The following is a 25,319-nucleotide window of genomic DNA, read 5'->3' on the forward strand; positions in this document are numbered from 1 at the left end:
GCCACAAGCTATGAGCTACGCTGCTGCAGCCCGCCGTAACGCGCCCCCTCACCGCCGACGTGGAGACGCCGCACCACCGCAGTCCCGCCGCCGGACACCACCGCCGCCACCACCAACGTCATACCGCCCGCCAGCCGGCCAGCGATACACGCCGAGGAAGACCGACGTTTGACGCCCCCCGCCCACCGCCCACTTTGCTACCATTGCGGAGAAGCTGGCCACACCTACCGCCGGTTCCAGTACAGACAGATGGGATTGCGTGGGTTCGCCATTGACGTGCCGCGTCCACAGCAGGGTGAACGACCACGCGACATCGCCGACTACTTCGCAGGAGCGCAGTGAACACCCCGACAACCTTTCCTTTCGCCATCGCCAGGCCGCTACGTCTCTCTCCAATGCCGACCATAGACTGGCCAACCTCGGGGCTGGTCACCTAGCCCGTATCCGGAAAACTAAGGGCAGTAATCGATGGAGGTGCGGTTGCTGTACGGCGAAATACTGAAGATCCTCCGCTGCCGACGACGACGCCACGACGAAACCTTCAGGGCACGACGTGAACCAGAGAAAGCTCTGACGACAAAACCTCGCGGAGAGATGTAGACCTGACAACGCAACGGGGCAGCAGCGGAACAAACCGGCGTAGCCGTGACCCGACGCCACGACCTAACTGTAACGCGAGACGACGAACTAGCGACCTCGACCTTCTTATCGATGGCCACAGCGTCACAGCGCTCGTCGACACCAGAGCCGACTATTGTGCCATCAGCGGATCGTTCGCCACGAAGCTGAAGAAAGTTAGGACAGCCTGGGAAGGCCCCGAAATCCCGACAGCTTGAGGTCGTCTAGTAACGCCGGAGGGAATCTGCACAGTGCGACTCACCATTAACAACCGGATTTATCCCGCGAACTTCGTAGTCCTGCACTGTTGCTCGAGAGATGTCATTCTTCGTATGGACTTCTCAAGCCTTCATGGTGCAGTCATCGATCTGAGATCCAAGTCGATGACACTATCCACAGAAAAAGCACTACCGCCGTACACGCCGCCTGGGAAGCACGCCTTGAATGTGCTGGAAGGCCAGGTCACCATTCCCTCTCGCTCCAGCGTCATAATTTCTGTCGGCACTCAGAAATCAGCAGACCTGGAAGGCCTCGTTGAGGGCGATCAGCACCTTCTTCAGAACCGTCAGATTTGCGTCGCACGAGGCATAGCCGAGCTGCGCGACGGCAAAGCAAAGGTAGTGCTGACAAACATCAGCCACGAATATAGGCACCTCAATATAGGTACGACGGTCGCCTAGATCGACGAATTCATGGACGCCAGCAATGCTTTCGTCCTCTTCGATGCTACCGAACCTGCTTTGCAGGATGGAGGTCTCCAAAGAGATTTCGACGGGAACCCGAGCCTTCGAAGCACAAGCAAGACCAGCTTAAAGCCCTGCTCCTGCAATTCAAGGACTGCTTCTCGTCGTCGTCAACAATTCGACAGACCTCAGTCGCGAAACATCGCATCTTAACAGAGCAAGGTGCCGGACCAGTCCATGAGAGCCCGTACCGAGTTTCGACGAGAGAATGCGGGGCCGTTAAGAAACAGGCCGAGGAAATGCTATGCGACGACATCATCCAGCTGTCGAAGAGTCCGTGGGCATCCCCCTGGTGCTAGTGAAGAAGAAGGATGGGACTCTACGTTTTTGCGTTGAATATTGTCGCCTGAACAAAGTCACGAAGAAGGACATGTGTCCCTTTCTCCGGATAGACGACGCTCTGGATCGACTACACAAAGCAAATTACTTTTCGTCGATGGACTTCAAGACCGGTTACTGGCAAATAGAATTCGACGAGAGAGACCGTGAAAAGACTGCCGTTATAACAGCAGACGGCCTGTTCGAGTTCAAGGTCATGCCCTTTGGTCTTTGCTCGGCACCTGCGACTTTTCAACGGATTATGGATACAGTACTGGCCGGCTTGAAGTGGCAGACGTGCCTCGTGTACTTGGACGACGTCGTTGTGTTTTCCTCAAACTTCGACGAACACCTTCGGCGCCTTGAAACTATACTTCAAGCAATCAAGACCTCCGGACTCAACCTGATGCCTAAAAAGTACCGCTTCGCGTACGAGGAGCTCTTGTTTTTGGGTCACGTGATCAGCAAGGGTGGCGTTAGCCCGGAGCCGCGGAAAACAGCTGCCATCGCTTCCTTCCCGCCACCCACCGACAAGAAGGCCGTACGCCGTTTTCTCGGCTTGTGCGCGTACTACAGACGCTTCGTCAAGGAATTTTCACGGATAGCCGAGCGGATAACGCACCTCACCAAGACCGACGTGCCATTAAAGTGGGAAACGGCGCAAATAGAAGCATTTCAAAAATTGAAACGACACCTTCAGATGCCTCCGACACTAGCGCATTTCGACGAATACGCCGATACGGAAATCCACACCGACGCAAGCAGCGTAGGACTCGGCGCCGTCCTTGTGCAGAAGACTGACGGGCTAGACAGGGTTATGCTAGCCGGTCGCTATCAAATGTCGAAATCAACTATTCCACGACAGAAAAAGAGTGCCTGGCCATCATCTGGGCTACATCCAAGTTTCGCCCCTACCTCTACGGCCGGCCCTTCGAAGTTGTTAGCGACCACCACGCCTTGAGTTGGCTAGCTAAGTTAAAGGACCCTTCAGGTCGCCTCGCACGGTGGGGCCTACGACTTCAAGGAATGGACATTACCGTCGTTTACAAGTCCGGAAGAAAGCGCTCCGACGCTGACTTCCTATCTCGCGACCCAGTCGACCCACCGCCGCAGGACGACCAGGAGGATGACTGCTTCTTGAGAACCACAAGTGCCGACGACTTCGCCGAACGACAGCGGACGGACCCAGAACTCACGGGCCTTGTGGAATACCTCGAGGGCAGAACCACCGTTGTTCCAAAGGTATTCACGTGGGGACCAACGTTATTTTTCTTGCGCAACAGTGTTCTCCTAAAGAAGAACTTCTCGCCGCTTCTAGCCGATTGCCTTCTCGTGGTGCCCTCGACATTGCGACCAGAGGTCCTCCAGGCTCTGCACGACGACCCGACGTCTGAACACCTGGGTGTTTCTCGCATGCTCGCAAGAAAAACGCCAGGCCTGCGCGGAAAGCGCAGCACAGTCACAGCGAAAGCTGGAAGAGCGGCATTTCTAGCATCATCATCATCATTATCATCATCATCAGTGTTTTGACCCTTAAGGGCCCCTTAGGGGAATTTCATAAGGGGGGAGAATATTCTCTAAATACAAAAAACAAAGAAAATAAAAAAGTAGTAGAAATACACGAGCAATACTTTTGCAGGATTCGAGAACAGACGCACAGAAAATGTACTTATACAAGTATATTTAGGGCCTGTTATAACTCTCTTGTGGCTACTAATACAAGTACATCAACAACGTACCCACTACGCCACAAATCATAATTTTTGGGAAGTTGGGAAGCACCCACCACGACATTATTCGTCATTCTGCGGAGAAGCGAGGTACCATCTGCAAGGCATTATGTGCGTTTTGTTGATGCGACGGTTGATGACGATGAAGAATTATGGCTGAACCCTTTGTAATGGGTTGGAAGCTTTAAACGACCCACTAGTTACGCAATTCATATTGCGTGACGCCCGGTCGTTATTTAAATGTCCCACCACGCTTTGTAACATACGTTAACCGGAGACACGGAGAGAGAGAGAGAGAGAGGGAATCAACTTTATTGAGAGCCTGAAGAAATGGATCATGGGAAGGTATGGGCTTCCTTGGCAACCAAAGCTCGGCTTGCTTGCTTGTTCCTTATATGTGGCTCGTACCCAATTTGCTTGCCCAATTCCTGTGGCACGCACTCGTTCGCGCAGTTACGTCGCCGTCGGCGGCGTGACCGCGAGAACGAGAATTAAAAAAAATTAAATGGCATTTTAAACCACACGTATTTCTTTCTAAATGCTTATACCTAACAGGGACCGCAACACTGTCAACTTTCACAGGACACACGGTCCGCACTCGCCATTGCGTTTTATATGTCAGGCCATCGTCATCCAATGCAGGGCTCAGGCCTCTCCGTGGTTTCGCCAGTCAACCCGGTCCTGCGCCTCCTGCACTCACGCGTTGTCGCCGCAAACTTCTTAATCTCATCTACCCATCTAACATGTTGCTTCACCCTCACGGCCTTGCCATCGCTTAGAATCCATTCAGTCATTGTTATTGAACAGCGGTTATCTTGCTTTCGCGCCACATGGCTGCCCATTTCTTCTTCTTGGTTTCGACGAAGAAGTAGGTAACGACCGTCTGTTCCCTGACCCACGTCTCTCCTGTTGTCCCTTAGGAAGATACGTACAGCGGTCAAAATAAATCGACACCGCGAGCTCACAGACACAAATGACCTTCTTTTTCTGTACTTCAGGTGTGTATTTGTGTGTGTGCTGAATACTTGACGACGCACGTCCACGGTTGAACCTTTGTCTACTGCACCTGCGCACCATGGGACATTGTTTACGAACAAAACGTAAAATGATACTGCATTTCTCCCAATATGTACGAAGCATATTGCAACGCGCGCTTCATTTGCCATGTTTGTGTAACTGGTCCGTTGCGCGTATGAACTCTGTCTTGCGCAGGCCGCGCCAGAATGTCTGGGAACATTCCAGATTGTAGTAGACCATTTTTTCAAGATTGCGCACATGACGCCAATGGTCAAGATTATTCCAGAGCTTGCGCAACCACCAGGGATAAGGCTAGAAAGTTCGATGTATGATGTATAAAACATGGTGCGTCCCAGCCATCATCAGTTTTATCGACGGCCGACGCTCTGTTCGCCGCTATCAGTGCACGGTGTATATTGCTGTTGTTTGACTTTCCGTTTCCCGGCAACAAGTTCGGCCAAACAAAGAGTTTCATCCCAGACACGCCGACTGCTGCCTTCGTCGACGTCACGACCCCGTGACAATATTTTGGCTCAATATTAGGGGAAAATCAGCAATAGGAACCGGTCGCATCATATCTGGCGCTGAACAACGTGTGAGCAAACCAATGTCATTGTTCGCTAAAGAAGTAGATTATCTAAGCGTGTCTTGTAAGGGGACTTCACCTACAATTATTATCCCTGTTTATTGTTGTGATGGTGACTAAGTAGGTCGAAGATTGCTGCATTGAAGCAGTTTTCAAAGTGGCACAAAGCCGAGACATTGCTAGCCGCGTTGTTTCTATGCGCATGAGTTTGATCGACATCTTAGTCGAAATAAAGAAGAAATGGGCAGGGCATGTAGAGCAAAGGCAAAGTGACCGCTGTTAAGAAAAAAAAAGACAGCGTTCTAAAGAAAGCCAAGCGCGCGAGGAGAAGCCTGAAAGTTAGATGGGCAGATGCGATTACGAAGTTTCAAGGGATAACATCGCCGCAGCAAGCACCGGCCAGGGTTGACTGACGAAACATTGGAGATGAGATGCGCCTGCAGTGGGCGTAGTGAGGCCGATGATGAAGTTTTACCGACACCAAAATTAAGAATTTGTCGTTGGAAGTGGTAAAATTGTCGTGTGCGCTTGTACATTCTTGCCATGTCTGTTTCATGCTTCGCTACGAACCAAGCCATCCCATGACGAAGAAACAATTAGCACACAGTGTACTGTGTTTATTAGTGCACATGTACCAACTAAAGCAAGGTAAGGCGCAACTTCTTATCTTCAGCAAATTGTGCTTGTCATTCATAAAAGTTTGCCAGCCTTCAACTACAGCATCGGCTGGAAGTCGCGGTTCAGTGGCTTTGCGAGTCCTATGAAGGTAGCCGTTGAACAACTTTGGAAGCAGGGACCACCGCGTACCAGTTCGTCACTCATTTCCCCGCCAGGTCCACGCATCCAGGTTGCTGTCCTAAGGACTCTGGGACTGTCGTCGCATTCGTAGTGGACGTGCAAGCACTTGAGCTGTGGTAGGCTCCGCAAGATGCAAGTGATAGAACTGGGTAACTCTCGTTCGTCCAGACGCGTGTACAACAGGAGGTACAAGTACTGGAGGTCGGTGAAGCGGTGCAGGTTTTCCTGTAATAGAAACAATGTGGAAATTTTTTGGCCGCACTGGTGACACGGAAGCTCAAACAGCTCGAAGGCGACTAACACGCAACAGGAGCTGTCGGTAGCACGATAGACTGAATCTGCAGGTCTGCAGTAAAGTCTAGAAACAGAATTTTGATGTAATAAAAACAACAGTGATAGCTTAAAAATTGCATAACACACAGCCACACACACGCAGACTACACTGCTTACAAATGGCTTTTGCATTGCACTGAAGGGGAACACGGGGATAAGCAGCCAGGCAAAAAGTTAAGAACCACGCATGATGAAATGGGACTAGAAACGATACGAGTAACATCAAGGGATCGGAAGACTACGACAGAACGATAGAATGTGGCATGGGACAAAATAGGTTGATGTCAAGCGAAAGAAATGAACCTGTGGTGGCCACGTAACGCGTAGCACCGACAACCAGACGACACTAACAGCAACGGAACGGTTAACAAGAAATGAGCACAGCAGTGGAGGAAGACAGAGTTAGATCGAGGGACAAAATTAAGAAGTTGGCAGGGATAAATGAGAACCAGTTGACACTGGATAGGGTGAAGGGAGATCATTGGTAGAGGACTTCGTCCTGCAGAAGGCTAAAACAGGCTAAGGATGATGGCGAGGGCCATTACAATCAGTGATATGCACCAGAGAAAACAGCCCGGTAAGCGTACAGTGCGGTGCATTATGACACGCGAGTACTACAGTGCGGCATCACAGGCACTCCTCTTTAACCGTCCTAAGCAAGGAGCCCGAACGGTATAGAGACAGATGAATCTAAAAATTGGCCACAGTTACTGTCGTCGAGACGCTTCGAATGTAAAGAACCAAGGAGGTATTTCCCGTTTGTGGCAAGGAAAGGGTATGCACAACGCAAAGGCACTCACCAGCAGATCCGTGTCGTCCAACCGTAGGAGATGGTGCTGTAAAATAAGGCAGATAGGATCACTGCTGTGGGCGAGCGCGCGAGACATACGCTCGTAGTCCAGCTCCAAAGGGCAGTAGGACAACCGCAGTGTAGCAACTGGTCTGCAGCACTCGAGGAACGACAGGCACGCAGCGTCGTGCACTCGGCTCAGTGTCAACCTGGCAAGCCCGTTCCGGAAGGCGGGACTGGGGAAGCTGTGAAATCCGCTAACGTAAAGGGTTTCAGACTCGCATCCAGCGCACCGGAAAAAGCTGCCTCTACTCTCAAAGCGAACGTCCAGTTCCTTGAAGCCGGGACAGTACGTCGCCAGACATTTCAGGGTCAAGACGCTGCGAAAACCGCAAGGGGCCGCCGAGAGCGACTGCAGGAACGGCATCCAGCCCCCCTCAAAGAATGCGGTGACGTCGATACCGGGTCCGAAATGGAACGAGCTTACGTTGAGCTCGACGAGCTGCCTGAGCTGCGTGCTGAACTCGCGAAGACAGTCGCGGTACGTGCCGTCTGCCGCTGGGAAGGTGGTAGACAGGTGTGGCAGAAATAGTACTAGGCATAGTTGTCGCACGTCCCTCCAGTCGTGTGTGATGCTGGCCGCGCGAAGCCATTCAGGCGTGAATTGGTCTTCGACCGCGACCAAGGCCGTCTGAAATGGTATAGTCTGGGGTTCGACGCCGGCCTCCGCGAGGTCCTGTAGTCGTGCGCAGCTCCGCAAGTTTTTGGACCTCTGGTAGGTGAAGTTGGCGCAGACTGCGACATAGACCGCGAAATGGAGAGCACTGGGCGGATCGCACTGAAAGGGCGAATGCAGCTCGGAGGTGAACCTGAACGTGTCCAGTTGTCTGTGCTCTTCAAGGAGGGTGTGGCACTCCCGAACGGCTTCATGGAATTCACCGCACACTAGGTGCACGTGTAGGGAGCTCGCGTTGGGGCAGCAACGCAAGAAGGTGGAGAGTAGGCGGAAGTTGTGCTCTTGTCCAATTTCGACGTACAGGCGTTGCAGTTTCAGAGCACTGCAGCCTAGAGTGCACGCTATTCCGGCTAGGCGACTAATCTCGGCGTGCACGATCGTTCTGTCGATGAGGCATGAAAACTCGACTTCAACGAGGTGCGGTAGCCGCTGCATCACCAACATCAACACGTCGCTGGGCGGTATGGTGCAGGCGGCGCACCGCAAGTGTTGGAGTAGCTTGCATTCTGTAATGAGGGGAACTAGTTGCTGGACGTTGACGTCGAAGCAATTTGTGATGTCCAAGTCTCTCACTGCCAATGGTCCGCCAGCCCGCCTCAGCCGCTCGGCTAGTTTGCTCGCCGGTTCGTTGGCGCGCAGGCGTACGTTCATATCGGTGCTCCGGCGAACACTTCGTGCTTGTTGAACGATAGCTTATTGTGGCCTTCGTTAGATCACTGAAGCCTCCCACATGACCCTTGGACAGGTGACATTCGTCATAGACGTGACTCGAGACGAAAGGTATAAAGAATATGACATCACGGAGGAGCGGTGGTGCTCTCGTCACTGCTGACGCACACTAAACAGGGGCCGTATTCTCAAACGATCGCAAAAGGCGACAATGGCAAAAGTATCGCCTTTGGGGCGCTCTGATTGGCTATTGAGCAAAACCGGGAAAGTGCGGGCGCCATCTATTATTTCCGTCGACATGACGGTGCTCTACGGTGCTCCTGACATGCCTGGAATAAACGAACACACCTTATCACATTCGGTTGGTGGTGAAGTCTATCATTTCACTGACACAGACGGTAGCTTCTAGCGCTTAATCCTCGGTGGATGTGCGCAGCACTTTTCACTCTGATGCTTTCAGCGAGCATTACCTTGGGGTCTTTTCACTACTTGCTCTTTGCCAGCGCGTGGTATTTCGTGGTTTGAACGTTCCAGGAAGATGAACGGTGCGTTGCTCGCGTGGTTTATCGCGTGCCGTTAACATGTCGAGATGTTGAGACGATGTCGCTACGGCGGCACACTACACCTGAACTCTCCGAGTACGCCGTAGTAAAGTCTCAACGAAAATACATTACACGCAAATTGTATTCTTTAAAGATTATACTGTGCATTAAACAATTGCACAAGAGAACGTTGAAAGCACTTTCAACACGTCTTATATTTCAAGTAGCCACAGCCAAGCCGGGCCACTGCGTAGAAGCTAGCATACGCTCGAAAACGTCGCAGTCGGGTCAAAGCCACCTAGAAAAAATATCAAGGCCTCCGAACGCCGATGTGACGTCACGCTAGCGAGATGGGCCGGACCGTTGGCTTCGACGCGTCTAGGTTCGTCGCGCTTGCAGGTAGTCACTCTGCGAGTCGCTGTTTATGGCTTCGAAAAATTAGCGCTGTCCTCCAAGTTTATCCAGCACTGTATATGCTTCGGCCCCAACGCAAGACACGTATTTTGAACGCAAAAAATAAGTACCTCGCGCCGGTTCACCGCAATCTACACCATCATAACAAGCGTCATTCTCTTACCCTTTACTTAGAATAATGTGCTAGAAACATTGTTTTTGTGTGTATCGTAACATTACATCTCTTCTGCTTTTGGGCGTGAGTGCTTGACAAAGTCTATAGAAAGCAAACTTGGTCACTTTAGTCGTAGACTGAAGTGACTACGAAAGAGCAGAACAGCACAGTGAAGGCACATAGTATACTTTAATGACAAATTATAAAAAAACTCAATTCTTCAAGAAACAGTTTAAAGCGTGTATTTGCATTGATCATGTGCATTTTCGCATTTTGTAAAACAGGGCTAGACACAAGAATATCAAGGTTCATTTTATTGGTGTACATTTTATCATAATAGCGCCATGCACAAATGATTCGCACAAAACGAGCTTCAGCCTTCTTGTACAATCTCTGATCGTGTTTTTTTTTATTTCCACCCGCCCTGTTTGCTGGTCACTTTGGTCTTCATAAAATGTTGAGATAATGGCGAAGACCCCGCCAAAAACAAAATTTCTCCCCTCAGTGCAAAATTAAAGTACACAATGGTGAAATGCGGTAACATGGAGAGCTGCAATGATAAACAACTATCACAATGCGCTTCAACGATAGTATTTAGAATGGACAAAATGCATCGTTTATATGATGATGTTGTGCGCAAGTGAAGCCTAGCTACGGCACACAATTTTTACAAGGGTTCTGTCAACAAAAGCATACAAATATCTTCCAAAAAACAGAGCATCATGAATAAAACATAAGGAACGAGAAACAGCTCTCAGGTCTTCAAGGTCTTTAGCTTTCGCTCATTCTTGGCATTACGTAATTTGTCGTTTTCTGTGCGGCACAAGTTGTTCAGCAGTGTATTCGCTGCAGCACTGACAACATGCTCCATTACTTCCTGTGCAGAATGACCAGAATCACACACATCTAGGTCCTCATAGTCTGCAAGGGCAGAGAACACAAGGCTGACAAGAGTGTCTTTCTGCATAGGAAGGCTGAGAAATCGCGCAGAGTATTCTGGTGCCCTGAGCTTGTCTAATATAATTTCAGTAAACAGCACAGCGTTAACTACAACTGCTCGTGGAAACTTCAGCCCACCCCTCGACATCTTCGTGATTAATGCATTCTCAGCATCATCTAGGTCGACGTCTTGCATCACAAGGTTTTCCCTGCACGATCCGCATGCCAATTTCTTTAAAGCTGGATGGGCACAATAGCCGGCAACGTATGTTACTGCAGGAAGCCTTGACGCTTTTTTCTGAATGTCAGAATCAGTCACAGCGACGTCAAACTGGCCGTGCGCAGACGGCACACCTGTCCTCCATGTATTCGCACTCGGAGCTGGTAGCATGTCTAAATCTGGCAGGTCCAAAACCTTCTGCAAACGCAGTTTGTTTTCAGATTCATATATCTGCCTTATTGACACATGGTAATTCGCACCCGACAGTTGCCGATACTTTCCGAAGCGATCCTCCAAGCAGTCAGTTTGAAATTTGCCCAAAAGAACGTACTCAAAATGAAGCTCTTCCAGGCAGTATATGGCTAGTTCGTGCAAGGCGTGGGTAATGTGGCTGAAAGCTGCGTGCGTTTCACGTGTAAGGCGGCCATTGTCATGTCTGAGGCTTTCCCAGTGATCAAGCCACTCAACTATTTTTTGCAGGAACTCGAGCTGCGGACACAACGATGATACTATTGGTCCTTGCAAATGATCTCGCAACCGCTGTCCTTTTCTTGGCGTCTTTACGTTAACAATGTTCCACCAAGTCAATATGGTGTCAATGTACTCAGATGTTTCCTTAGCATGCTGGAACGTTGCGGTACTGAGAGCAGCAACAGTAGATGAGTTAAAAACCTTTAGTGGAAGCTTAACGTCCTGTCGTTCCATGTTGGAGGGGTTCAGCGCTTTCAAAGTGAGAGTTGGCGCTAACTTCAAGAGCTCATGCTTTTCAGCTTCGTGCAACTCGCACAATACCTTGAAAGATGCTGTAAGTATCTTTGGTTCAGCCTCATTACTTTTTGGTTCAGGAAAGTACATGCATTTTCCAATGTTTCGTTGATTGAGCCAGTTATTTCTTATACACTTTAGTATGTGAACTGGGTCCACCACGAAAAACAGGGGTCGCGATGAGTCAGCAGGATGCTGGTAAACAATGCTGACACTTGCGGGCTTAGCGAAGAAGGACATAGCTTTTCTGTTTATGGAGTTATTGTCTGAGATCACTGCGATTATTCTAAAACCAGATGCCTCGAGATCAAGAATAAGCTTCCGAAGGAAGTCATGTAGTGCCTTAGCATCAATGTGCGCCACGGGAAGAATGTGTACAACATCCTTGTTTGAAGAAAGAAGGCTCTGTATCATAAATACGTGGGCAGTCTTTGCCGCAGTTGATGAATTTGCCGCAGCGCCAGTTACAAAGCCAGCCTTGTAATCGAAAAAAGACTGCAGATGAACCTCATCAAGCATTAATGTCACAGTCTTTTCATGCTCTTTAAGTGTGCTTACAATCCGCTTGGCATAAGAAAGAAAGCTAGCTTCTTGCTGCTCCTTTACGGGGTTAATATCACACGATGAACACAGTCTCCTGATAGTATCAGGATGCGGCATCTTAAGCTTCATCGAATTTCTCAAGAATCTGTATGCATGAGGGGAAATGGTGAACAAAAGGCTAGAAAAAACCAACAAATCTGGGGGATACCGGCTGGCATTATTCAAAACGAGATCAACTTGACTCTTCAAGAATTTCAGCACCTCCAAATGCCATTCTCGCAACTCGCATGCGAAATGTTCGCCGCTTACTTGCTCTAGTAACGTCGACACCAATCTCAGTAGATGACGGGCTTTCTCAGAAGGCGCCGCGCTGATATCCTTGCGAGTCTGTTCGATGATCTCTAGCACTCTCTTCAAATCTCTTAAGTCACATATCTTTTCAGGAACTAGCACATCACCACAATTTCTCACGACCGTTTCACCAAAAAATACTTCAATGCGAAGGTCGGTAGACACAATCACCGAAGTGCGGATGGTTGGAGCAGAATGGAGAGCCAAGTCCAAAAAGTAAACCTTGGAGTCCTTGTGGATTACCGTCCAGAAGTCTGAATGCTCAAATCCTGGCAAGGCGTTGAGCAAGTCCGCAAAACTACTGAGCTTATTTTTGGTTTCCTCTTCTGCTTGCGTTTGCAGCGAAAGCATTATTGCATTGTGCAAACAAGCGGCTTCCAATCGCGCTCTTTTCACATCCGGTGCTTCCCGAACGCATGGTTGCGGACGCGATAAGTAGGCAGGGCAGTTGGGAAACAAGCTCGGCACTGCAGTTTGCTTCAGACGACTGTTCTTCAGGGTGACTTCGACAACTTTTCCTGTCTTGACGTCTGTGTAAGATGTCGTCTTCAAGTAATCCGATGGCAAGAAATGCTTTTCACAGAGCTGAAACAAAATAAAAAGATGTTAGAAACGTGAGCTCGACCAAAACGCAGAACAAGCGTGCCGACAAGTGCGGAATTCCCATCTAGCGTGCAATCATCAACGGATACTTTGGACACTATGCTAACGAAATCGATATATCTGAAAACCCTGATAAACAACACAGAGAAGGAATGCTTACCACTGTGTACTTCGTTGGCAAGAAGTCCTTCCGGGGAACAGCTCTGGTCCACGCTGCCCGCATAATTGGGTCTGAAGGAATTCTGTGCACTCGCACACTTGGCCCTCCGTCATAATTTGACTTGCAGTTTGGTGCACAGCAACAGCCAGGCATCGTTGCGCTTCAGTGGATGACCATGGGAATGATTAACCACGCGCACGCGACAGATAGCAAGCGCGTATGTGATGCAGCATGCTCTACCACGGCCGCTCTGGAAAGACGCGCGCGTTCCTTCTACGGAACGACAACGCGGCGCGCGTTTGTTGCGTTCACGACGCGGCGCGCGTCGCTTTGACTGCCTCCCCCTCCCCCATGTACCGCTGTCATCTCACTGTCGTGGCGTATTGACGATTAGAGGAGGTGATTCGGAGGCCTTGATATTTTTTCTAGGTGGCTTTGGTCGGGTGCACTCACTCCTGAGTTGCGAGACATTCGTAACACCAACGGCCAGTGCAACAATGACGTCACAAGCGTTTCTTTAGTTGTTGAACGCATCACATTCTACGTCGCCAAACTCGATGCTATCGCCTTTCGCGATCGTTTGAGAATACGGGCCGAGATTGCAAGGCGAACTCTTTAAAGGGCGTATAGGGAACCCAAACTGAAGTTTGGGCGCGGTACTTGCGCGGATGAGCAATGAGCTAATGGGGGCAGACGCCGCCCGCGAAGGCAGTTTGTCGCCGGATATGCCGTCGGCGGCGGCAAGGACACGTGCGCGCATGCGCTCCTCATTCGGCCAGAGCACTGCTAGTCAGCAATAGTTACATTGCGACGCACCACAGATGCAATCTGAGAGCTCTGCGCGTGCGCGGAAACTGGGGCGGCAGTGTTCTGGCCGTGGATGCCCCTAGTTGCGATCAGAGCAGTGGTGCCGCCCGACGTTGCTTTGGAAGCCTATGTTCATATGCGCGCGCATCCTTTAGTTGTCTCTGGGAGGGGCGGGGGGGTGAGATTGCGCTAAATCTACCTCATATCGTTAATCAGGCGGACACAATCCGTCATTGTTTAAAGAGCAGGGTTAGGGCCACGAATGTATTTGAGGATAATGGCGGCCATAGTCCCCCCATGTTGAATTCCAAGAATCTTTGACTGCCCAACTTTGCTCCATGAAAGGCGCAGACCAAAGGCAGGCCATTATCGACGTCGTATCATCGCTTCGTCTTCATTTCTTCATCCATTGTGAAGCATTTGGTGTTTTGGATTCGACCAACGGGTTTGGGGGACGTGGAAGAGGCGCTGCGAAGATACCTTGCTCATACTAATTAGGAACGCTGCGCAAATTTATGCGTATGTTTGTTCTTCTGAAGAAGTGTGGCCGAGTTGTGCTGTTTTAGCTCCGCGGAGGTAACTGTTCGAAGCGGTCGATGACCACTTCGGCATAGTAACCATTATGTTTTTTTTTTCACAAAAAGAAATAAATACCGGACCTTGTGCATACGACGAGGCTTCATAGGGTATGAAGTTCCTTCGAGAGCATTCGTGGGCGTTCACAGCAGCCTACGTTCGAGATGCGCTGCCATCACGCGGCATCGATGTTACGGACGCTTCGAGAAGATTTCGTGGATTATCGTAGCTAGCGTGCAGCTTCTGGGCATGGAAGAGCGGGCGGCAACTGTATTCTTGCCATCGTAGTTGGTGGTCCGGAACCCACAGAGTGAAAATCACAATTTGAAACGAAGCCGTACAACTAAATGCTGACACAGATGGAGATTGGTCAGCTCACTCTCTTGTCCGAATGAGCATCGGGTACTCTTTTTTTTTTCTTGCGTAGTAATGGTACCCCTCCGCCTCCATTCCCGTGAGACATTTAAACGTTTCATGTTTCATTTATGTATAAGGCTGTTACCCAGCACGGCGCACTGTTGATGCGTCACCAAATTATTTGTCAGTTGCCGTGACGGCTTAGTCGGATTATATGCGCAGTACATGGAAGCTTACACTGTGAGCTTGACGGGCATGGTAAAGAACTTAATGACTTCGTCACCTCCGTTGGCGCGGGAGCTAATCTGCATGAGCTTTATTTCGACTCGCGGTAAAGTTTATGCAGTGTTCAATAAAACCGAGGAAAGACCAAACCTCGTTTAATCTGCTAGCAGGAGCTAGTCAAACCCATATGATTCATTAATACGGGTTTCCTGCGTGCTATGGCAAATTTAATAGGACCCGTAGAGTCGGAACAGTTTTACAGTGAAGGCGTTGATGCGGACTCTGTGCTGTCGGCGTCATTGGCGTGGTCACGCTAAAAAGGGCACGTGACAAGGGTGGAGAGGCGTTGAGGGAAAGGTGGTCACATGATGACGCTTGCGTAAGGCGGGCAATCCAAACAGTGAATTGGAAGGAAGGTCACGTGATGAACCTTAAAGGGGCCTTGCAACACTTTTTTGGCATGGTTAGAAAATGCTGCCCATCGGTAGTAGAGGCTCCTGAAAACACGTGAGCCAAACATCGCGGCACAGCACATGGCCAGGTGTTTTCAATTAATTTTCGAATTGACCTAGAAATCGTTCCTTCTTCTCTCGACAAATGATGCCGCAAACGCAACGTCCCGGCCATTGACTGATTTCAGTGCCGCGAGCTACATAGTTACTGCGGCGGCCGCGGGATGCCGACACGTTTCCGCGGTGGCGATCACACTGAAAATAAGCCGTGCGTTCGAAGAAAAAAAGAAAAGAAAGTGCCCAACGCGAGCTGACGAAAGAGCGCATTTTCTTTCACTCTTGTCATCCCCTCTGCGTAGCATTAAGCGTGCCTGCTGGTAAGAAAGGAGAGCGAAAGCGCTTGAAGGGTGCGACATATCCCTGTAGCTCCACTCGTACTTGGTGAATCTAAACATTTTTGCGGCAGTCGACTCGTGAGGCAACAGGCTCTTTTTATGAAGCCATTCGATGATTACTTGGAGGAGTGTTGTAGGGCCCCTTTTTGGAAGGAGGGCGATTGAAATTGTCTGAAAGGAGGGGTTTCCTGATGAAGATTGCGTAAAGCGGGATATTAAAAGAGTGAAGTAAGAGGGGAGCTGTTGCCCCTGAAATGGCAGAAAGACTGAGGGCGAGGGACTGCCGTCGAACAGTGAAGCACTGCCCATTCACTATTCTAGGACATTCTCTTCTTTCGTTGTGCGCAGATAATTCTGAGTCATTTTTTTCTCGTTTCTTTATTTAAGCTAAGTAAGGTCTGTAGTTCCAATCGACGGCTCTGGTCGGCCTGGGTTAGTCTAGACTCTTCTCTCTTTCTGCTAAATCTTTTGCTGTCACCTCCAGTGTACCTCCTGCCATTTCAGGGGCAACGGATCTCCTTTCAATCAACTGTTTCAATCGTCCGCCTCACGTAAACTTCATCACGTGACTCCTACTGTATCCACTCATTGAATCGTCGGCCTTACGTAAGCTCGTTCACGTCACCTATTTCTCTCTCCTCCCCTCATTATACACCCTCCTCTCCACTTTGGTGATGTGGCCATTTTTAGCGTGACCACGCCAACAATGACGACAGCTAGGGGTCCTAAAGAAGAGCTGCATTGTTACAAATTTAAAATCCTCTTGGAAGATGCGTGTTTTTTTTTTTTTTTTGTAAATGCCTGTGCAGAAAAACGATCGAGACACTCATTCAACGTTCACACGATACACGGTCCGCACTCGCAGGTGCATTTTATATGCGAACGCAGTGATCTGAACTAAATCAACGCCGCCCACACGTAGGCACAAGTGACCATCTGTCTATATAATTGATGTTATACTTGCGTCTGTGTTCAATACTTGACGCACGTCCGCGGTTGGATCGCGCTCTGCTGCACCTGCGCGTCACGGGGCAATGCTTACGAGTGAAACGTCAAGAGAGACTACACTTCTGCCGAAACGTCCTCCGTATATAATGGAAGCAAAATAACGGAAATCTGTCAGATCAATGAAGCAAACAGGGCTCTTGCTATTTTTCGCTGAACAACGTGGAAACAATACAGTGTCATTGTTCGTTATAAAGTTGATTACCTTAACCTACCTGAAACGTCACTTCACAAGCAATGTTGGTCTTGTGCTGGTGACCCAGTAGATTATTTTCGTAATGTGTAGCACGAAGAAGCGATATGCTATGGGGGCGGTTTCTGTGCGTATAAACATTGCCGACACCTTAATCGAAATCACGAAGACGGGATGGGATGCAGAGAGAAATGAAGATAACCACTTGCCATTAAGATTAACAGAATGGATTCCAAGAGACGGCACAGCGCGGGAGGGGTAGGCAGAAAGTTATACCGGCAGTTGTGATTCAGAAGCGTGCGGGGTTAATGTACTCGTAACAAGCACCGTACCAAGTTGATCGACGAAACAGGAGAGAGGCCTCTGCCCTGCCGGGGCGTAGTCAGGCCGATGGTGAAGATTTTGCGACACCTAACTTGAAAAATTTTCGTCGAAACATTAAAAAAAAAATCTTGTGTCCGAGTGTGTCCTCGTTTCTGGCTTCGCTATGCTCCAAGCCAACCAGAGAGAAGGAAGCAATAAGCACACAGTCTGATCTATTTATTAGTGCACATGTACCAACTAAAGAGAGGTACGATGCAACGTCTTTTCTACAGCAAAGTTTTGCGTGTCCTTCGTAAAAGTGTCGTAGCCTTCAGTTACAGCATCGGCTTGATGTCACGGTTGAGCGGCTTTGCGAGTCCTATGAAGGTAGCCGTCGAACAACTTTGGAAGCAGGGACCGCCTCGAAGCACGCGATCAGCCTTTGCCCCTCCAGGTCCCTGCAGCCACGTGATAGTGCCGAGAAGGTTGGGATCGACGACGTCCTGGTAGTGGGCGTGCAAGCATTTCAGCTGCGGTAGGCTCCGGCTGGCGGCGGTCACGGCATTCGATGCCGCGCTGGGTGACAGAGGCGTTTCCAATAGAAGGTACAAATACCGCAGTTGGCCAAAGCGGTTAAGGTTGGCCTGCAATGGAAACGACGTGGAAACTAGGGTCTCATCGGTGTTTCGGGAGAGGGAACAGCGTAAGGAAAATTTTGGAAATAGAAGTAGTCCGTATACAGGTTCGGTATACAGGTCTGTAGTAACTTCTGGAAGCAGAGGATCATAAAATAGCAGAAACAGCAGCGGTAAGTGGTTAAAGGTTTGAAATCTGTTGCCATTACACTAAGACGCAAAACAATCACTGGTATATGCGACAGAAAATAGCACAGCGAAGCTTAAAGTGTAGTGCCATTAGAGCATGACAGTGTTAACCGCTACACGCGCACTCAACTAGAACCATAGTAAGCAACGTGAGAACGCGTAGTACGTAGAGAAACATGATTCGTAATACTTCTGGTGTCGTCCACACGAGTCGAACATAGGGAAGCAGTGAGACATTTCGCGTTCGCGGCAAGAAAATGGTGTGGGCAAGGGCAAAGGTACTCACCAGCAAAGCTGTGTCGTCCAACCTAAAAACGTGGTGCTGAATGATGAGGCAGCTCGGGCCGCTGCTGTCGGCGAGCGGGCGACGCAGAAGCTCGTAGTGAATCTCCAAAGGGCAGTAGGACAACCGCAGTGTGGCCATTGGCTTGCAAGACTCGATGAACCACATGCACGCAGCGTCGTGTACTTGGCTCAAGGTCAACCTCGCAAGCCCGTTCCGAAAGACGGGGCTGGCGCCGTCGCGAAATTCGGTACCTTCCTCGGTAACAAGGGAGCTATTGCCCTCGCATCCATCGCACCGGGAAAAGCGGCCCCTCCTCTCGAAGCGGACGTCCAGTTCCTGGAAGTCGGGGCAGTGGAGCGCCAGACGGCGCAGAGCCGACACGCTACGAAAGCCGCAAGGGGGCGCTGAGAGCGACTGCAGGAACTGCAGCGAGCCTTCTTGAAGAAGCGCGGTAACGTCGAGACCAATTTCGAAATGGAACGTGCTTATGTTAATCTCGACGACGTGCGCGAGTGCATTGCTGAATGCACGAAGACAGTCGCGGTAGTTGCCGCCTGCCGCTGGGTAGAAGATGGACGGGCGCGGCGGCAACAGGACGAGGCATAGTTGGCGCACGTTCTTCCAATCGTGTTTCACGCTGGCCAAACGAATCCATTCCGTCGTGAGGTCGTCCTCAACAGCGACCAGGATCGTCTGAAATAGCATAATCCGTCTTGCAGCGCTGTCATCCGCGAGGTCCCGTAGTCGAGCACAGCTCCAGTAGCTTACGGACCTCAGGTGGCTGATATTTGCGCAGACGGCGGCGAGCGTGGCGAAATCGAATGGTGGAACCGGTTCGTCCTGGATAGGCGAAGGCAGTTCCGAGGTGAACGTGAACGTCTCCAGCTGTCTGTGCGTCGCAAGGAGGCCACGGCACGCCTCGACAGTCTTCTGGAAATCACCGCACACTAAATGCACGTGTAGATCGTTCGCATTGGGGGAGTGGTGCAGTAAAGCCAACAGTAGGACAAAGTTGTGATGCTGGCCCACTTCGCAGTATATGCGTCTCAGGGTGAAAGCGCCGCCGCCTGGAGGGTACTTCGATGAGACTATGTTTTTGATCTCGGCCTGCAAGGCATTTCTGTCAACGAGGCAGGAGAACTCGACTTCCGTAAGGTACGGTAGCTGCTGCATCGCAAGCCTGATCACATTGCTGGGCGGTATGGCGCAGGAGGGGCAACGCAAGCGTTGGAGAAGCCCGCATTCGGCGATGAGGGGAAGTAGTTGGTTGACGTCGACGCCGATGCAGTTTGTGAGGTCCAACTCCCCTACGGACAGTGGCCCGCCGACGTCTGTGAGCTGTTCGGCCAGTCTGCTCAGCGGTTCGTTGGCGCGCAGGCGTACGTTCATTTCGATAGGATAGCCAATGGTTCACCCTCGTCGAATGATAACTTCAAGTGGCGTGGCCAGATAACTTCATCCGAAATATATACCAGCGGAGCGTCCGGGTGACACTCGTCACAGGCGTGATACGTTCCGGTAGTTTGAATAATGTGACGTCACGGGTGTGCGCTTGTGCTGTCGTCACTCTCGAAGCAACCTAAAAGGGACACAAAGAAAAACAGTGAATCGGCTTAGATCGATAAATTGTGCTCTGAGAACTCTAATGTCGTTAATTTCGCTATCATTGGTTTATAATGGAGGAGAAAATCGAGAAAATCGAAAATCGCCAGAACTTCAAGGTGGCGTCGCCACCCACATATTGTTCTTGCGCGTTTTCTCTTACTAAGCGTCTTCTCGCAGCAAGCGTGCCGTTTTTCGTATCGTGAAATAGTACTTTATTAAAATGAGAAAAATCATTTTGCTCTTTAGTGTCCCTTTAACGTATGCTAAGGCGAACGCTATTGTGGGCGTATGTGTGTCGCGGCGAAGGTGTGTGACGTAGTTTTGCGTTTGTAACACGGCAGCAGGCCCGTAGCCAGGAATTTTTTCCGGGGGGGGGGGGGGGGGCTACAAGCTGAAAGCCTTGACTATTTGAGAAAAACGCATATTTTCATGATTTACTTTCGATAAAACACCATGTGTCATCTAATTTCAAGGCGGGGGGGGGGTGCCTCCCCCCCCCCCCCCCCTGGCTACGGGCCTGCACGGCAGATACAACTACTCAAAAGAGTCACTCGTAACGGTCATTATCGAGTGTCAGCGCTTTAATCTGCTGATTTCGCCGTCTTATATGCCTGTGATATCATAAAACTAAGCAGATTCAGGACCTCGTGGGTTCGACGGGGCCGCATGAAAAAAAAGAAAACGTTCGTGTGACATCATGCCTTTGCGTTTACAGCGCCGGACATTCCAGAGCCACTGGAATCACGCAAGATGACTGATATCGACGCTTTACAAGAGTTCCTGGATTATCGCTGATAACGTGCTGCTTCGCGGTGTGATAAAGCGTGATGACCACAATCTTACGTTGAGAAATTTGGGGTTGTAAATGTACCTTGCTTACGAATTGAAACGCGAAAACTTAGGGCTAAGTAATGCAGATACTTTCGTTTGCAGCGTCTTGAGTTCGTGTTATATTGACGTAATTTTGACTCAATCGCCTACATGTCTACGCCAGCCTTATGTTTACCGCGCATATTTGTAGCGATACGCGACGATTTTCTCGAGCGATCGCTCATTGCAGTCGTTACACACACACAAAAAAAAAATGTTTCGCGCTTTATTCCGTTAGAACTGTACATAATAAAGGCAATAAATTAGAGTGGAATCATACAAGTGCCGACAGAGGTTGAGACTGGTCAGCTGATTTCAGGGGGTCCAAATGGCGGCTGGATGGCTTTTTTTCTAAATGAATGGCGCTTTGTAATCTGCCCCGCCTAGTTCAAATAGGTTTCCCTCTTTATTCACATATGAAGCGGTTACGCTCTTATTAGCACGGAGCACTGTTGACAGCTCAGTAAATTATTTCCACCTGTAGCCGGAAAAGAAGCAGAAAATGCTATCGGCCATGAGCATACCAGACGGGATTTGGCTTCTTTAACCAGAAGGCGTCGAGAGTGGAGGACATTCCAATCAACTGCATCGCACTATTGCAGCACTGCTGGTTATAAAGAAGGCATTATCCACTTCCTCATCCAAAATTAGGCATGGAAGAGCCCACCACCCTCCGAAGACTACAAAGGGATATTTGTTTGCACCGAATTACTGTGGATGGAATGAACTGCAGAAAATTCGCATACCTATGCCGATATAGTGGTGTACCGGGTGCTGTCCAAAAACAAGGCGTTGTGAAGGAACCCCACAGCGCGAGAAAAACAATGAAGACGAAGTTTCTAGGTCCAAGTAAAAGAATAAGTTTAATGACGTCACTTATGACGTTTCGCATGTGCTGTCAAACGTTGCCCTGGCACCTGCCACTTATCCGCCAATACTGTACAATGCTAGGCAAAATTTAGCCAACACTGGGAATCATTACACAAGACCACCCAGCCGTTGGGATACAGGGTTCGTTTTGTGAGAGAAAATATGGTACATCTCATTGCATATCAGGGGCGTAGCCAGAAATTTTTTTCGCGGGGGGGGGGGGGGGGTTCAACCATACTTTATGTATGTTCGTGCGTGTGTATGTGCGCGTGTATATATACGCAAGCAAAACTGTTGCTACGCCCCTGTTGCATATACGTCTTCCGAGGTAACTTACGTCATACATATTGCTACGTCCGCTTTTTGTTTTATTTTGAGGTATTCGGGTTTGACCAGCAGGGACGGTTATCAACGCTCGACGCTCTCCGCGCCGCAGTGTTCGAGAAGCTTCGCGATTTTTGTAGATCGTTTGTTAAGATTGCGCGCAGGATGCGAATAGTCTGGATTATTCCAGAGCTTGCGCGACCACCAGTGATAAGACTGGAAAGTTCGATGCGTGATGTATAGAAGACGGCGCGTGCCAGCCTTGAGCAGTTTATCAACGGCCGACGCCCTGTTCGCCGCTATCAGTGTACAGCGTGTATTGCTGTAGTTAGAGTTTTCATTTGCCGGCCACAAGTTCGGCCAAACAAACAGTTTCACCTTGAACACGCCGGCTGTTGTGTTCGTCGACGTCACGACCACGTGACATCTGGTGGAGGTGCTGCTCGTTCATGTACCGGACGGCCCCGTCAAGCCGTGAACCCTGCCCACGTCGCGAACAAGACACCGATACCATCAGCGAAAGTCGAGCCAGCCGCAGACTGAAAGGACTACCCCTCCATATGGACCCCTACCGGATAAGACAAGAGGCACGGCGACGAAGACAACAAGCACAATGACGGCCGCAGTGTCCCCTGCAGCGATAGTGAGGCAGCCGCTACGGGAGCCGCAGATATTCCGTGGTTCACCATGTGAAGACCCCGAGATCTGGCTGGAGACGTTTGAGAGGGTCTCTCCATTTAACGATTTCAGCCCTGAATTTTTTATTTTGGTCGTATACCTTTTTTATGCGTGTTTTCCTAATAGTTATGACCTCATAAGACCACACAAGAAAAATTGAGCCATTGGTGCAAGAATTTACGGATTAATTAACATGGAGTCAAATTAGGTCATCAGGGCTCACTGGTTGTGAAATGAGAAAAATGGCTTCTTTATTCCTGCTATTCGCTAGAGTACACAAAATGTGAATCAATGACCTATTTGTCAGCGTTTTACCCCTTAAAACAGCTTCGGTACGTCGTCCCGAAAATGACGCTTACCCGCGTCAGCTGACCCGCCTCGGCGTCACCCATGACTTCGGTCAAGCTTTTTCTTCTTTGTGGCTCCCAGCTCCGCAAACATGCCTTAACTTTGGTGTCAATCGCAGTGGGAATCATTGAAGAATTATTCCCCCAAGAATCAGCAGTTTCGGTTTCATTTCGGAGGTGCTAAGGGAAATGTTGTGTGATGGTGTCAGTTGACACCGCCAGGGCCGAAAGGGTTAACAAGTGGAACTCTGACGACAACCTCCGCCACGTGTACTTTTACCTGGAAGACGCAGGGAGGACCTGGTACGAGAATCGGGAGTCCGCACTCCGTACCTGGGACCTCATTCGCGGCAATTTTTTGGTGACGTTCACGAGCGTCGTCCGAAAAGAAAGGGCCACGGCCTTATTAGAGACACAGGCGCAACACCCGAACGAAAACATGGCCATCTTCACGAAAGAAATGAACCTACTGTTCCGCCACGCTGACCCCGACATGCTCGTGGAGAAGAAAGTCCGCTTCCTCGTGCGAGGAGTCAAGCAAGAACTCTTCGCTGGGCTGATGTGTAACCCGCACAAAACCGTCCAGGAATTCCTGAAGGAAGCGACAGCGATCGAGAAGACACTGAAAATGCGTACGAGGCAGTAGAACCGCCACATTCCTACGACGACCTACGGCGAGGTTCAGGCGCTGCAATCTGATGACCTGCATGACACCATCAGAGCCATCGTGCGGGAGGCGCTGCGTGAATTGTTGCCCTCCTTCCAGCCTCAAGTGGACCCGATCGGCCACGTCGTACGCCAGGAAATCCGGCTATTTCTGGGAGCACCTGAATCAGTGCAGCCTGAGCCACAAGCTATGAGCTACGCTGCTGCAGCCCGCCGTAACGCGCCCGCTCACCGCCGACGTCGAGACGCCGCACCGCCGCAGTCCCGCCGCCGGACACCACCGCCGCCACCACCAACGTCATACCGCCCGCCAGCCGGCCAGCGATACACGCCGAGGAAGACCGACGTTTGGCGTTAGCCCGGTTAGATCCAGGGATTAAATCCGGATAACACACCTCACCAAGACCGAAGGATGGCGTTAGCCCGGAGCCGCGGAAAACAGCTGCCATCGCTGCCTTCCTGCCACCCACCGACAAGAAGGCCGTACGCCGTTTTCTCGGCTTGTGCGCCTACTACAGACGCTTCGTCAAGGAATTTTCACGGATAGCCGAGCGGATAACACACCTCACCAAGACCGACGTGCCATTAAAGTGGGAAACGGCGCAAATAGAAGCATTTCAAAAATTGAAACGACACCTTCAGATGCCTCCGACACTAGCGCATTTCGACGAATATGCCGATACGGAAATCCACACCGACGCAAGCAGCGTAGGACTCGGCGCCGTCCTTGTGCAGAAGACTGACGGGCTAGACAGGGTTATGCTAGCCGGTCGCTATCAAATGTCGAAATCAACTATTCCACGACAGAAAAAGAGTGCCTGGCCATCATCTGGGCTACATCCAAGTTTCGCCCCTACCTCTACGGCCGGCCCTTCGAAGTTGTTAGCGACCACCACGCCTTGAGTTGGCTAGCTAAGTTAAAGGACCCTTCAGGTCGCCTCGCACGGTGGGGCCTACGACTTTAAGGATTGGACATTACCGTCGTTTACCAGTCCGGAAGAAAGCGCTCCGACGCTGACTTCCTATCTCGCGACCCAGTCGACCCACCGCCGCAGGACGACCAGGAGGATGACTGCTTCTTGAGAACCACAAGTGCCGACGACTTCGCCGAACGACAGCGGACGGACCCAGAACTCACGGGCCTTGTGGAATACCTCGAGGGCAGAACCACCGTTGTTCCAAAGGTATTCACGTGGGGACCAACGTTATTTTTCTTGCGCAACGGTGTTCTCCTAAAGAAGAACTTCTCGCCGCTTCTAGCCGATTGCCTTCTCGTGGTGCCCTCGACATTGCGACCAGAGGTGCTCCAGGCTCTGCACGACGACCCGACGTCTGAACACCTGGGTGTTTCTCGCACGCTCGCAAGAAAAACGCCAGGCCTGCGCGGAAAGCGCAGCATTTCTAGCATCATCATCATCATCATCATAATCAGTGTTATGACCCTTTAGGGCCCCTTAAGGGCATTTCATAAGGAGGGAGAATATTTTCTAAATACAAAAAACAAAGA

At 50.3% G+C, this 25,319-nt stretch overlaps 2 protein-coding genes and 1 long non-coding RNA gene across 5 annotated transcripts in view; 1 reads left to right on the plus strand and 2 right to left on the minus strand.

Moving 5' to 3' along the window:
• Positions 1–25,319, minus strand: part of LOC119399875 (uncharacterized) — a 44,991-nt gene that overhangs the window by 15,459 nt on the left and 4,213 nt on the right. The window contains exons 2-3 of one of the 3 annotated variants that reach the window (XM_049417882.1): positions 6,944–7,142; positions 5,606–6,035 (exon numbers count right to left, since the gene is read on the minus strand). The exons of 1 other annotated variant lie outside the window; for it this stretch is intronic. In XM_049417882.1, the coding sequence (XP_049273839.1) occupies positions 5,727–6,035; positions 6,944–7,142 (508 nt within the window). In that variant the 3' untranslated portion in view covers positions 5,606–5,726. Of the gene's footprint in view, positions 1–5,605; positions 6,036–6,943; positions 7,143–25,319 lie in introns of those variants that run through there. One more of the 3 variants, XM_049417883.1, reaches the window with a different exon arrangement.
• Positions 1–25,319, plus strand: part of LOC125759353 (uncharacterized) — a 43,265-nt gene that overhangs the window by 15,403 nt on the left and 2,543 nt on the right. The window contains exon 2 of the long non-coding RNA XR_007416936.1: positions 5,779–5,859. This is a non-coding gene — a long non-coding RNA (uncharacterized LOC125759353). The remainder of the gene's footprint in view (positions 1–5,778; positions 5,860–25,319) is intronic.
• On the minus strand, positions 9,629–12,144 carry LOC119399874 (uncharacterized). Its single transcript, XM_037666750.2, has one exon. It carries the CDS (start codon positions 12,042–12,044, stop codon positions 10,203–10,205), a length of 1,842 nt encoding a protein of 613 aa, XP_037522678.2. The 5' UTR covers positions 12,045–12,144; the 3' UTR covers positions 9,629–10,202.

Source organism: Rhipicephalus sanguineus, chromosome 7 (assembly GCF_013339695.2).
Source record: "Rhipicephalus sanguineus isolate Rsan-2018 chromosome 7, BIME_Rsan_1.4, whole genome shotgun sequence".
Lineage (NCBI taxonomy): Eukaryota > Metazoa > Arthropoda > Arachnida > Ixodida > Ixodidae > Rhipicephalus > Rhipicephalus sanguineus.